Genomic DNA, 13,757 nt, shown 5'->3' on the forward strand with positions numbered 1-13,757 from the left:
ATAGCAAATATTTTTTAAATACTACTTTACCCTAAATACTGTAGTTGTAATAATATATAAAAATAAATTGGAATTATTATTAGGAACACTGAAAATTTATAAAATGAAGAAAAGTTTTCCATATAAGACAGGACAAATATCAAAAATCAGTAATTCAGAAATCTCTATCAGAGTCAAAGCTTCAAACACTAAATTATCATCATGAGTTGAATCCCAGAAAAAATTTCAGAAACGAGTGAAATTTTTTTATTAGTTACAGAAAAACAAATATATGTCAAAACAATAAAAATGAACTATCACTTTCATAATCACTTAAAAGGGGTTTTTGGACAAATAAACTTAAATATTGTGTCCTTCAAATCAGACGCTCACCCGAGTTCAAGAATTACTCAGAAACGATTAATTCTCAGATATTTTATTTATATGCATTTCAGATCGGAATTCTCGCCAATCACAGGGATTACTGTGATTGATGTCATTGAGTCCGAATTATTGGTGTGGGCTCTGTCACAGAATGTACCTATTACCGAAGAGGGATTTTGAACCTGAGTGAGCGTCCGACTCGAAGGACACAACATTTCGGTTTATTTGTCCAAAAACCCCTTTTTAAGTGGTTATAAAAGTGACTGATTACATCCAGCAAAAATTGCTAATTTTAGCTTCTTATTAAAAATAAACTATTATGTAAAATACAATATGTGCATTAAATAAAATGTACATGGATTGGAACATTGTCTAAAAATATCTTGGAGAGTAGATACAACTAACTGACTAAAAATTTCATAGAAATCCAATAATTAGCATCATTTTGGATAGAATAAACACCAAAATTCAAGTCAGGGAAGTTGAAAGTAACATAAATCAGCATTGGATGCCACAAAAATTTCAATTTGGGGAAAATTTGAGTAAAAAATTCAATTTAGAGACGTTAAATCCCTATGCTATTCCGTTGCAACCTACCAAGTGCTTCATTTTCAAGCTAAAGAAATATTTGAATTACAGATGCTTGAGTTTGAGAAGTTCTACTGTAAATTTTAATTTTCTTTGTGTCAATGGGACAGGCTTATGCCCCTGTAGCCCTTCATGAATCTGCCCCTGATTAACTCTTGCACTACAAAGGTATTTTTGTAGCATAAACTAACAACAAGGGCATTTTGTGACCAAATTCACTGCTGTATTGCCAAAATATTAATTACACTAAGTATCAGTACACTAAACAAACCAACAATATTAGTAAATGCACTGAAACATCTACAATGATTCACATGAACTATCAATAAGAAACAACAAATCCAGAAAAGGGGAGGAAAAAAACCTATAATATTGCTGAATGGGAGAAATAAGTTGAAAAAATTACTTACATCTTTACAAAGTAGGCCCCCACCACACATAAAACAAACATTTTTTTTGAGAAATCATGTTCAAATTGCACCACCATAAAATATATGCTTAAGCTCAACATATTTAACAATAAGTATATTTTTCAGAATATTAACTAAACAATTAGTAGAATAAATGACCAAAATACAATGGGACAAAGTATTGCCCATTGAAGGTAAAAGAAAATGAGCATATCACATCACATATTGTGTATTACACTCCTCTCAACATAGCATTATTTCCTTGTTTTGACTTATGTTACAATATTTCAGTTTTTGAAATTCCTTATGTTTTATTTCATTACAATACAGAGCTGCCAACAATCCATTTTTTAGGCAGACAGTCTGAAAAATCTGTTCCTGTCCATGTTATTGCTTTTGCATACAAATTATTTCTTTTTTCTGCAATTCCAGTCAATTTGTCGATGTTGCGGCTCATATTGGTGATGCCAAACTACGACCCCCGGCACACAAACATATCCAACACACAAGGCCATTGAGAGCTTATATCGGACCTAAGATAGAGCGGGCCTCTTTTGCCCCCTTTTTTCTTGAACAAATAAAATATATAGAATGTTTCTTTATTAATAAAAAGCAGTCTTAAAAGTTGTATTATTTTTGTTAGTAAAAATAGCATTAATTTATAAAGATAGGCCCGTAAATTTTCTCCGGGGCCCGAGGAGAAACCTCGGCTCCCCTTCTCGACCATCCTGTCAACACATCACACAAATAATAGAAATAGGTCTACATTTTTAAATACAGAATATACACATTTGTGGCCCATCTACCCATCTTACACACAATTTGGCCCACCACCAAAACAGTTCAGACACCACCATCCTATAAAATCACAAAACCATTCAAACGTAAGTGAAGATAAAAGAGTGTAATAAGGCACATCCAGACCACACTTCCAAGCAAAATTTCCAATTCAACACAGGTCTAAATCCTTCCCATCAAAATCGGCACTTAATTCTCCTTGGCCATCTGTCCACTGAAATCGGACAACACTCCCAAGATGCCCAATCGGTAAAATAATCGGTGCTCTGGAAAGCAAAAATATTACATAATCACAAGCTTAACCAAAAATAAAAGCATACAAGAATACACTATTTGTTTTTCTGCAAACGACACTTTTTTTAGGTATACCTCCAGACAAGGCATTGGGACCCCGTCAGAGCCAAGGACCGTACACCCACAGAGGGAAGGTCCACCTACAACTCCAGGAGCGACGGCAAATTCCTAGTTCAGAGTTCACATCTCACCATTTTTCTCATTCGTTGGGAGTTCTTTTTCACATAGGAAATAGGTTGGTCTAGTAACGGTTCCGTCGAACGAAAAACAATTTACTTGACAAAATCACTTAACATCTTAATTTTAGTTGCGTAAATATCCCCCTTAGTGATCAGAAAAAATTCGGTTTGGTGCCAAGATGGCGGTTCGTCTCTGATTCCAGCAAGAAAACAGTGGGACGCACTTTCTAACCTAACCTAACCTATTCTAATAAATTACCATAATTATTAGCAACCATATTATTAGAATAGGTTAGGTTAGGTTAGAACGTGCATCCCACTGTTTCCTTGCTGGAATCAGAGACGAGCCACCATCTTGGCACCAAAGGTAACATTAACCAAAAATTCTAAACAATATATTCGGTGCCCTTTACTTACAATGTTTAAAATCGTTATAACGTAATTTAAAATTCCCGTTTACTTATTCTAACGATATTTGTATATGTAGAGCTCAATGCTCTAAATTTCACATCAATCGAAGTAAAGTACATATTTAAATAATTACATAAATACATATAATCGTACCCCGAACTAAATTCTACGTTGACTTCACCCGGAGAAATTTTTGTGAACGGCACATCGCTTTTAAATCGTCTAAAATGCTTAAACAGAAAGAAATTACATTTTCTGGAACACATGTGCGTAATATTCACCCGTTTATTCTGTAAAATCGGAGTTCTGAAATAAGACAAACAACAAGAAGGAACTGCCATTTTACCACCGCGTATCCACGTGTTGTTGCCAAATGGTTTTTTTAAAGTTGCCAGCTTATAATAAAATTATTCCATATTGAAAAAAAAATAATAATGTAATTATTTTTTTCAATATTTCAATATTTATTCATATTTCAATAATTACGTGTTTAAAAAATGCTTAACATCATATTTGTAAATGTAGATGTATGTATGATTTTCTTTCTTATATATAGATACTTTGGTAAACACTGACCAATTCGTGCAGACGGACGGACGAGCGAGCGGTTATAAAACTCGCTTTGACTAGAATACACAGAATACATCATGTCGAGTTCGGTGTAACGAGATATTCCATTTTTCGTTGTACTAAAATTTCTTACATAAGCTCTGTATTTGATTATAACCTCAGTCGTATTATTACAAAAAGGATGTGCGAAATTATTTTGTAAAGGCTACTTATATGCTATTTTCATTTTATGATATGTTACATATAATTTTAACTAATGTATTTTCCTCCGTTTAAACGTAACTCAAATAAAAGCATTCTGTCTAATTGAAAAAGACGAATCTCAGACTTTTTGCCACTCCACTCTGTGGACACTAATAAGACCTATATTAACCAGACTATTACAAAGTCAACCAGGCCCATAATAGAACAGCAGGATATGTCCAGACGGACCATTCCAGAAAAATTCCCCGAAGTTTTCTCCGAGGAATTTTTCTGAAGTGGTCCGAGTTTTTTTTTTTTTTTTTTTTGACTCGTTCGGACTAGATTTCGGGTCCCCAGAGCATTTTAATCACTTTTCCATAAGGCCGTCTGTATCGGGTGGAGCAATGTACACGTAAGTAAAGATGGCAGGGTTTTCTAAAAATACACCATCGTAGCTCAAAACTGTATACACAATTAATAGATTGCCCTGTTTAGTATTTTACTTTGCATATTTACCATATATCCCCACGTCGAAGAAAAACTTACTTCTTATTTCATTACAGCTAGATACGACTTTTATATAGAAATTTTGAATTCAAAAGATAATAAATCAATTTTTATTGGCTTCGGAACACGCTAGAAAATGCTAATACGTCGTCATCTCCGCTTCCAGTATCTTTCCCTGAAAATATTGTCATGAAATCATATTTTTAAAATAATTTTATTTTTGTCTTCTATCTTAACATTACAGGGTTCATCCTTGGCCAAGTAGCTAAAACCAATATATATTTAGTATATTGGTATATTAACCATTGATAGTTGGTTGCGGGTTCCAGCCTCTCCGACGGGCCGGTCGCGCGAGTTTTCTTCATGTGTCTAACACCTAAATAGAGGCTAATTTCCCATAGAAAAGTCCTCGGAAGGCACACCCCTTGGCAAGTTGCCCATGTATTATGTTGCCTTTTCTCATCAATTCAATTCTTAATGTTATTATAGTTAACGACATTCTATTCATAGCAGTTTTAGTAAAATATTTTTATCGTTTTTTCATTTTTGTAAATTAACGACGACCGGATATAGTCGAAGCGATAAATGTGTTCTAGAGACCCGGGTTCGAGTTCGAGTCACGAACTCTCAGGAATTTTTCGCGCGCGCTCTCTGTCCCGGATTTATCGGACCCGTTCTCACCATCGGCCCGCCGCCATTGTGAGTCTAGCTAAAACCACAATTGGTAAGAGGGAGAAAGCCATCATATTTCCCACAAAACGGATAACGAAAGAAAATAAAAATCTATATTCGATTATTATTTCCCTACGCTTAAAAGTAAAAAATAACAAAGGTATCAATAAAAGAAATATTAATTAAATTTTTATTGATATAACATCTTCCAATTTTAAGTTAACGCTGTAGTTAGAGGGCCAAAAGACGACTGCGCAGTAGAAAGTGTAAGGCAATTTCGCAGCGAGGCAGGAGGCGGTCGAGAGCAGACTAGATTTATATTATTCTTGGTAACGAAATTAACTTTTTATATTTCTAAAAGACTGAAAAAATGTAAAATTTTCAAAGATAAAATGGAAATATCGCGTAAAGTCGAGCTAACCTTAATTCTTTTACTTTAGCAGATGGCCGATTATAATATAAAATTTAACAATATAATTTTGACTGTTATATTTCTAAATACTTAAATATCTTGAATATATTATTATATTGTTATTTAAAGGAAGTAATTGCCGCTTGACAGGAAAGTTACTTCCATTCTTAAGCTTTCGTAATAAGGAAGTGAATGATAATCATCTAATGATAGAATATCGTCATTAACGTATTGTTTCCCTGACCCCATTCCTTTTAACTGGTTCATTAACACTGCTTATGGTCAAACATCGTTTCACTTATTAAATATTTTAAGTTCGTAAAAGCCAGATTGTTTTTCTCGATATTCGTAACATGACTTAGCTTTCCTATGAGAGATTCTAAATTAGTTAATAATAGAGTAAACAGAAAAGAATTATTGCTCTCGTATACTTTCTCTACATTTTCAGAAAACAAAAACTTCGACTAGTTTGACAATTTATTCGTAAATTTGTGAAGAAAAGCTTTTATCCCACTTTTCAGGGTTTTTGTAATCTCGGGCCCATTTTAGGGTATCGTTCTGCAAAGGGTGGGGTGGACCATCAGTTACTTTGACTGTTTTTGCTTCTGCAGACGTGCAGTCGGAGTCTCCGAAAGAGTCCCGATCGTGTTCGTACTTGTTAACCTACATATTTGAGAACTTGCGACTGAACGTCTTCGACTTCCTCGAAAAACCGTTCGAAAATGTTGAAAGTCGGTTTCCTAAATAACTATATTTATTTGGAAAATGTCTGAGTTATTTCGTAAATAGCAAATGCTTATTTACGAAATAAGCTTATTGCGTATTGGAAAGCTTATTGATTGTAAATAAGGTTTTATGATAAAATTTAATATGAAATTATACATTTAGCACTAAAATATTTTTATAAATATTTCATTAGAAATTTACTGAAGTTGAAATGGCACAATTCTAGATCCGAATGACGCAGTTGGGACTTTAACAGAACTGTAGAGCATACTGATAGGAACAAAAAAAAAGTCTAATGAACCATGGCTGTACGGGTGACCCTTTGCAAGATATAGGCCCCCAAAATGACTGTGAACTTTCCTAAGACCATTTTCTGTACCAAAGAGATTCTGGTCTTTTATAGAGGATTGAAAAATTTTAAGAACGGAATTGGTTGCCTACCTGACTGCACAGGTATCCGTTAGTTTCTTACAAGACAATAGGGAATCCCCAAAGTGATCAGTTGAAAGTGGTTGTGGTCCGAGATTTACTTTAATCGATCCGGTTAGAAAGGTAAAACTTCAAAGAACGTGCATATTTTTTAATTCTGTTTGAGAAAAGTTTGATCTTTTTAAAGGTGGTTGTTCAAGAAATGTATTTCAAGCTTTTTTTTTATTATGGTAGTTTAATTTTATTAGCACATTAAATTATAATTAAAATATTTCATTGTAATTTTTGTAAATATTTCTGGAGTAAAGAGCAAATTAAATGGTAGCATAGAATTTGAGTTCTAAAATTGTAAGTACACTTTTGTAATATTGCAGCTTGGTCATTAAATTACTTCATGAAAGTTTGTTTAAACAAGAAAATCATTTGATATTGATTACTTTGTTCGTTCTGGAAATGTGTTAAAATTCTTATGTACTAATGAATTTGATGTTGTAGAAGAAAAATGCAATAATAATTACTACAATAGCCACAGTTTCAAAATAATTGCTTTAATTTTTTTGTAATAAAACACTAAGTTTATCTTGAATTTGTTACCAAATCATTTTTACAATTATGGAGTTTTCTTGTGCTTTCAAGAATATGATGATTGTATTTAATATATGTTTTCATAGGTATTGAAGTTTTTATATTAATATAGTTTATTAATTAAAAATATTTTTCTTTTATTAATACTTAATCATCATCCCTTTCCTTGTATACTTTAAAACAGAAGTTATACATAGATAATTTATTCAAAAAATCTTACTTTCATAATTTTTTTAGCTGAAGAATAAAATGATTCTGTTTATTGGCGTGTTGTTCAATTTTAAAATAACTTTCTCCTTAAATGGCCTCTGACAATTATTAGATGATGAATTGCTGAATTTAAACATAAATTAGTTGATTTTTGATTTCATAAAGGAACTTCATTAGTATAACTTTCTTTAAAATTGATTTGTATATTTCAAATGTTTGGAATTTTTAGTTTGAAAATTGATTACTAAGTACTTTTATATAAATACAGAGTATTTTGTCCTTCAAATAATTAATAGTTTTAATATTTTGTAAATTTTTTTAACTAAAAAAAATTAAAGAATTTGGGTTGAACAATTAAAAGTATATTTATAAAAGACAATAGTATATATGTAGTTAACATTTTGTTTCTGGATTCTAAACAAGTCCACCGACATGTATGTAGTTGTCAAACTTGTTTGGTTTAAAGGGTGGTATATCAGAAGTATGGTGACTAGTATGCAGTCATTATTGATATAATATATATATATATAAAATACATACTATACATATCAATACTAAATATATTCTGTTAATATTTTAAATTACAAAATTTTTTATAAAACTTTAAATACTCAATATACAGGATATTTAGTCATAGAATTTGATATGATGTTATGTAAGAGGATGAAACCAGGAATAATTTTCCTGTAATTAGAGGAGTGCAGAATATGATGCAGTAGCATTTTGTTGTTTTAATTTGGTGATTTAATTTTGGAAAAATATTTAAGATTGCTACACTTACCAATCATTGTTTAATAAGATCCACTACCACACTAACTAGTTAAATGTAATAAAAACATTCACAAACACCAAGACCAGTTAAAATCCCAACAGACTACTCGTATAAACTATTTTAAATGGACGAAAATGTTCCTATGAGTAGTCCGTTGGGATTTTAACCGGTCTTGGTGTTTGTGAATGTCTTCATTGTTTAATGTACACTTTTTCCCCTTAATATAAATTAAAAATGATATCTGATGATTCAAATTTACTTATGATTTTTAATTTAATTTGTGCTATGTCGAACATAATGTTTTGGAAAATATTAAATTATTACATTTTAAGTTTATTAAAATTAATAAATAGAACATGTTTAAAAACTAGCCTACATAAAAATTTACTCTAGAAATTTTATTAATGAATTTTTTATTTAGAAATTCAAAAGTGATGTTTAACACATTAAAAAAACCATTGTACCATGTTTTAATATTCCATTGAACTTTAACAATTATTTTATTCATCCATCTGTGAATAAATATATTAAGTATTTTTAACAATAGAAAAATATTTCGTTTTGTTCAATTTGCTTTCCTGTGATGATTTTTCATTAAATTATTCTTATAATGAAGAAAATAACAAACTGGTAGCAAGTAAAATTTAATTTATCATCATTCATTTTTAGACCACCAACAATAATCATTTAAAAATTTCAAAATCTATTTGAATATTTTTACATACAACTTTTTGTTAATTTTTACTAATAATTAAATTTTTTTTCCAGTTCAGAAAATAAGACTGTATAGAATTTTTTTTATTAAATTGATTATTATTGATGAGCAATGAATTTATTGCCGACGATGTGCTATATTTTTATTATATTGACTTCCAATAGCAGGAATTTTTTCCATTTGTAAAAATTTTATAAAGCAATATTTGGTAATGAAAAGAAATTCAACTAGCTGTAATCTAGGGTTGTAAAAAAAACCGAAAACTATAAAACTGGTTTCGGAACAGAATCGCAACCCGAAACCCAGATAAAATCGGTTCTGATAACGGAAGGAAATAACTATTTTCTCTCCGCGTAATTAATTAAATAGGCAACATCACTCTTTTTTAATAGAAAAATAATTTTATTTAGAAGTTGAAATATGAAAAAGGATGGATTTAAATTCACAATTAACTTGGAACTTTTATGAGACTGAATATTAAATTTTGTTTTTGTAAACTTTTTGAATATCTGTTGTATATTTTTTATTTCAAAGGAAATAAATAGTAATCAATTTATATTTCGCAATTTTTTTCTTTTTGGAATAACTTAAGAAAAATAAAAATTGTGCTTAACTTTATCTTGGTAGTATTGGGTTTGACAATTGGGCATATTCAAAATCTTGGGTAACTTGTGGTCTCTGCCAGCAAAGATGAAGCCACAAGACTCGTAATAAGTAATTATTTGTTGATGACTACACCCTGAATAAATTAAGATTAGGTTAGTACATTAATAGAATATTTAATAGACTAGTATATTTAAGTTCAAAATCAAATAATTTTACTTTTCCGGCTGTTAGGTATATATAACAAGGAAAAGTATTCGAATCGTGTCAAATTTGACCCTTCGAGTTTTTTTGCAAATTCCATGTTTTGAGACCTGAATTCGGAAAAGGAAAAAATTCTGTGGATGTGTGTTGGCATCTACTTTGCTTAATATCTCAGGATGGGGTAAAAGTTAAGAAACAAAATTTGGCATGGTAGCTTGCATATGAGGGGGATTGATGCTATTAAATTTTGGCAATAAAAGGTTGAAAGGTGGGGAGATAGAGGGGGTATGTATCTGGAGAGAGATAGGATTTAACGAAGATTTTATTCATTATTAATATTTACACTTTTTCGTAAAACTCATCCCTACCCTCAAAATTAAGGTTTTTGCTATTTTATAGTAATTAAAAATTTAAAAACCTTTTATAACAAAATCTGATAACAGATGGTGCTACACACAATTTTATTTTTTGCTTAATAATATAAAGGTTTTTTTAAATAAAAAAATCTACAGCCAGGAAAGTTATGCAACTCATTGCTAGATTTTTTTTAGTTAAGGTGTAATCTTAGGATTGCTTTCATTAAATAAGTTCAAAAATAGATCTAACATAATGCTGAACACACCGTCATTCGCCACTTGGTTTTTCTTTCCTGGTGTCCCGGCAGTCAGCATTTGTGTTCTCTCAAACACCAGCAGTCTTGTTACTTTTGGCAGCATACTACTAGATTGATGCCAAGATTTTGAATATGCCCATTGGTTTCTGGTTCCAAAAGTAATAATCAAAACTGGGTTAAGTCCAGATTGAGAACCAGTTTTCAACCCTACTGTAATAAATAATGAAATATAATTTTACTTTCAAGGATAACTAAATTGTAATTAAAATATTAATTAATGATTTATATATTTTTTTTCAACATTTATAGCTTTTCTAGTTTAAGTTGTAATTATAAATTAATAATAATCTTATTTATAACTAAATCTCTTTTTGGCATTATGTTGCTTCAAATTATAATCTTAATATAATCTCAATTTACGAAAGTCGTCTCGACGAATTTCTAAGATTCGGTTAATTCGTAAAAGCAGAGTTTACTGTATTTGGATATAAATATTTTTACAGATTGTAATAATTTGTATTAATATATTAAATTTAAAGAAATGTACTAATGTTTAATGGACTTGAATAAACAATTATTTTTTAAAATATTTTTTTCAGAGTTGATTGATAGCCGTTTTGGGCCTTATGACATTGACTGTAACCGAAACTGAAGCTCGAACTGTTTTGCATTGGTTTTCCTCTTGGGACAGTGAAGAGAAAGATAAATTTTTAGCACTTCTTTTAGAAAAGGCACTACCCAATAACGTGTCTTTTCTCACAGAATGTTTAGATTATCTGTCCGTGCGTGAAAATTGTCCAAATATTTTCAGGTGCCAATTAAAATTATTTTCTGTCTGGTTCGACCAGTGGTCCGACAGAGAAAGAAATAATTTTTTACGAAAATTACAAGAACAAGATTACTATTTTGTCGACACATTTTACAAAAAAATTAACGAAGCAACTCTGAACTTGGTTTAGTTTTACTTGTATTCCAATTGTTTATCTAGTCAAGAGAAATCAAAAATGCCTAACAAGTGGCCACTTAATAAATCTGATCAACTTGCATATTTATTGCAATGGTTTCAAGAATACAGTGAGATGCAGAAAGATGATTTTCTGAAGGTTTTAATTGAAGCGTATGCGCCCGCCACGGCCAATTCCCTGGCCAATTCGGTCGATTCCATGAACGTCAGCGACAGGCCGCCCAGCATCTTCCAGTGCCGAATGAAATTGTTCAACGAATGGATCGTCAATTGGAGCGACGAGGAAAAAAGTGATTTTTTATCTCATCTGAAAATATTAGACGAGAAGTTTATCGAAAACTTTTACGATTCGCTCGATTCTTCGGAATAAGTTTTTTAATTTAAAATATACGATATAGTTTAATTAATGACGATAATCCAGTTGCTCACTTGTATGCATTCCTTTCAAATTGTGATGCTCACAAGGAATTTTTTTAGGCAGCTAGACAAATTTTGTTACAGAATTTACATTGCACTTGTGGGATTCAAGTTGAACTTTAATTATTTTTTAATTAAACAAGTAATGATGATGATTGTTATTTACATTGTCACAAAATAATAATGTGGGTTTTTCTTGGCCGTAGTCAAGACATATCAAAGCAGCTATGCCAGAATTTGGTTTACAGAAATCAAATTGATGGCCAAATGTTTTGTATAAGCATTCCATTTTTCTAATATTAAAAACACAATTATTTACACAGCTTTTGTAATATTTCTAAAAATTTCCTACAGTGGATGTAAGAAACATTTTTTCAGTGTGTTCTATTTGTATTCTTAAAGTGTAAACTGAATAAATGTGTTATGTATACAAGTTTGCATGATTTATACATACAGCACCATAAAACAACAAATTAGCCTTAAAACTTTATTTTTTTAACTTTTCATTTTAAAAGTTACTATCATATAAAAATTACATCATAAATCAAAATTTATCAATAAAAACAATCATATTTGCTTTTTTAAAATTCTGATTTCACTTATTAACATGTATCAGTAAGATATAGGTGATATGGGAGCAATTGAATAAAACTAGGAATTTATTTAAATTGCAATTACTTTGTAAGCAAGCATATTCACATCCCAATATTTCAATTTGAAAGATATCATTTTTGCATAATGTTAAACATTAGATATTGTAAGAAAATGACATCAAATTGTGAAACTGATAGGTATTGTAAGAAAATATCAGTATCAAGTATTGTAAGAGAATAATGTCCAAGTTAATTGTTCTAATTTAGATTTACCATAGCCTTTCAGAGTGTGAGTTATTGTCTAGTTTGGGATTTCTTAAACTATTCGCAACCCTCAATTGAGCAAATTCAGTTTTACTATTATAATTACAGTAGAGCGTCGATAAGTGGAATGGCCGGAAAGTGGAACGATTTTCAGTCGGACTGTGTCGTGCTGAATCGAATGTTTTTGATACTAAATTTACTTCTAAAGTATAATTTTCATGTTTTTTATATTCTTTAATATATTTATTTTGTTTGTACAAAATGCAGAAATAATTTTTAACGATACGATAGCCTTGATGATTATTATAAAAATTTTCGTTAGGCTTAAAATCGACGAAAATTCAACACGAAGCGACACGCAACGGAGAAAAATTCAACAGGAAGCGATACACAACGGAGAAAAATTTGAACATCGGACAGGTTAATGTATTTTTTCGTACAAAGTCGGAAACTGGAACAAATCATTAACTGGAAGGACCCCAGTCCCCAATTGGTTCCACTTATCGACGCTCTACTGTATTATTATTTAGATCTGAATGCTTGATTCCTTTTGATGTTTAATTCTAAAAAAAAACAAAAACAAATTCAGAACTGTAGTCACTTATCTCTAGAGGAATAATGTCAAATGCAAGACTGTCATCTCCAAGATGTAATAATTCTAGCGTGAAATAGGGCACAAATCTCAACTTCTGAAGTATAAAAAATGTTTCCAGTTAATGACATGTTTGGGTTTGCACATGCACAATTTACTAAATTTCAACCAATGATACACTGTACTTTTTTAGTATGGAATAATTTTGTATTGAGCATGTGGTCTTATTTGTTGGGGTTTTCAGAATGAGAATTTTTCTAATCAGGAAGAAAAATTTTTTAGAGAATTTTGTATTTTTGAAGGGAAATTGGGCAATAAATCATTAAACAAAAAAAAAATACATAATTTCATTATTAAAAATTGTTTTTAGCTTACCCAAATAGATAGAATTCTGACAAAGTTCTGTTAAGAAAAAAAACACTATCCTGATAGAATTAAAGAAATAAAACATTGGGCATATTGCCCAGCAAAATTGCTTTAATACAGTTGGATAAGAAAGCTAATGACAGTCCATTTTTGCTAACTTGAACTATCAGCATCAATCACAAACTTCAAAGTGCCAGTCAAGAGGGCTGGCTCTCCCATCTCAGTCCCTTTATACTTTTATTTTTTCTTAATTCCAAAAAGATTATTCAAACTATACTTATGTAAATGAGTATTTTTATGCATATAATTAATATGTA

The 13,757-nt window shown here is 30.6% G+C and overlaps 2 protein-coding genes and 1 long non-coding RNA gene across 4 annotated transcripts in view; 2 read left to right on the plus strand and 1 right to left on the minus strand.

Annotated features, from left to right (window-relative positions):
- Positions 1 to 3,416, minus strand: part of PNPase (polyribonucleotide nucleotidyltransferase 1) — a 40,342-nt gene extending 36,926 nt beyond the window's left edge. For both annotated transcript variants that reach the window (XM_067274082.1, XM_067274075.1), the window contains exon 1: positions 3,197 to 3,416. In XM_067274082.1, coding sequence (XP_067130183.1) covers positions 3,197 to 3,384 — 188 coding nt within the window. In that variant the 5' untranslated portion in view covers positions 3,385 to 3,416. The remainder of the gene's footprint in view (positions 1 to 3,196) is intronic.
- A 1,829-nt stretch (positions 3,417 to 5,245) lies between these two features.
- Positions 5,246 to 11,108, plus strand: LOC136978352 (uncharacterized). The gene is made up of 2 exons (XR_010881207.1): positions 5,246 to 5,304; positions 10,844 to 11,108. It is a non-coding gene; the product is annotated as an uncharacterized lncRNA (long non-coding RNA).
- Positions 11,109 to 11,248: 140 nt separating this feature from the next.
- Positions 11,249 to 11,578, plus strand: LOC136978392 (uncharacterized protein C14orf119). Its single transcript, XM_067274095.1, has one exon. The coding sequence runs from the start codon at positions 11,249 to 11,251 to the stop codon at positions 11,576 to 11,578; it is 330 nt and encodes a 109-aa protein (XP_067130196.1).
- The last annotated feature ends 2,179 nt before the right edge of the window (positions 11,579 to 13,757 follow it).

The sequence above is a fragment of the Centruroides vittatus genome, unplaced genomic scaffold, assembly GCF_030686945.1.
Source record: "Centruroides vittatus isolate TY-2023 unplaced genomic scaffold, ASM3068694v2 contig_1146, whole genome shotgun sequence".
NCBI classification, from domain to species: domain Eukaryota; kingdom Metazoa; phylum Arthropoda; class Arachnida; order Scorpiones; family Buthidae; genus Centruroides; species Centruroides vittatus.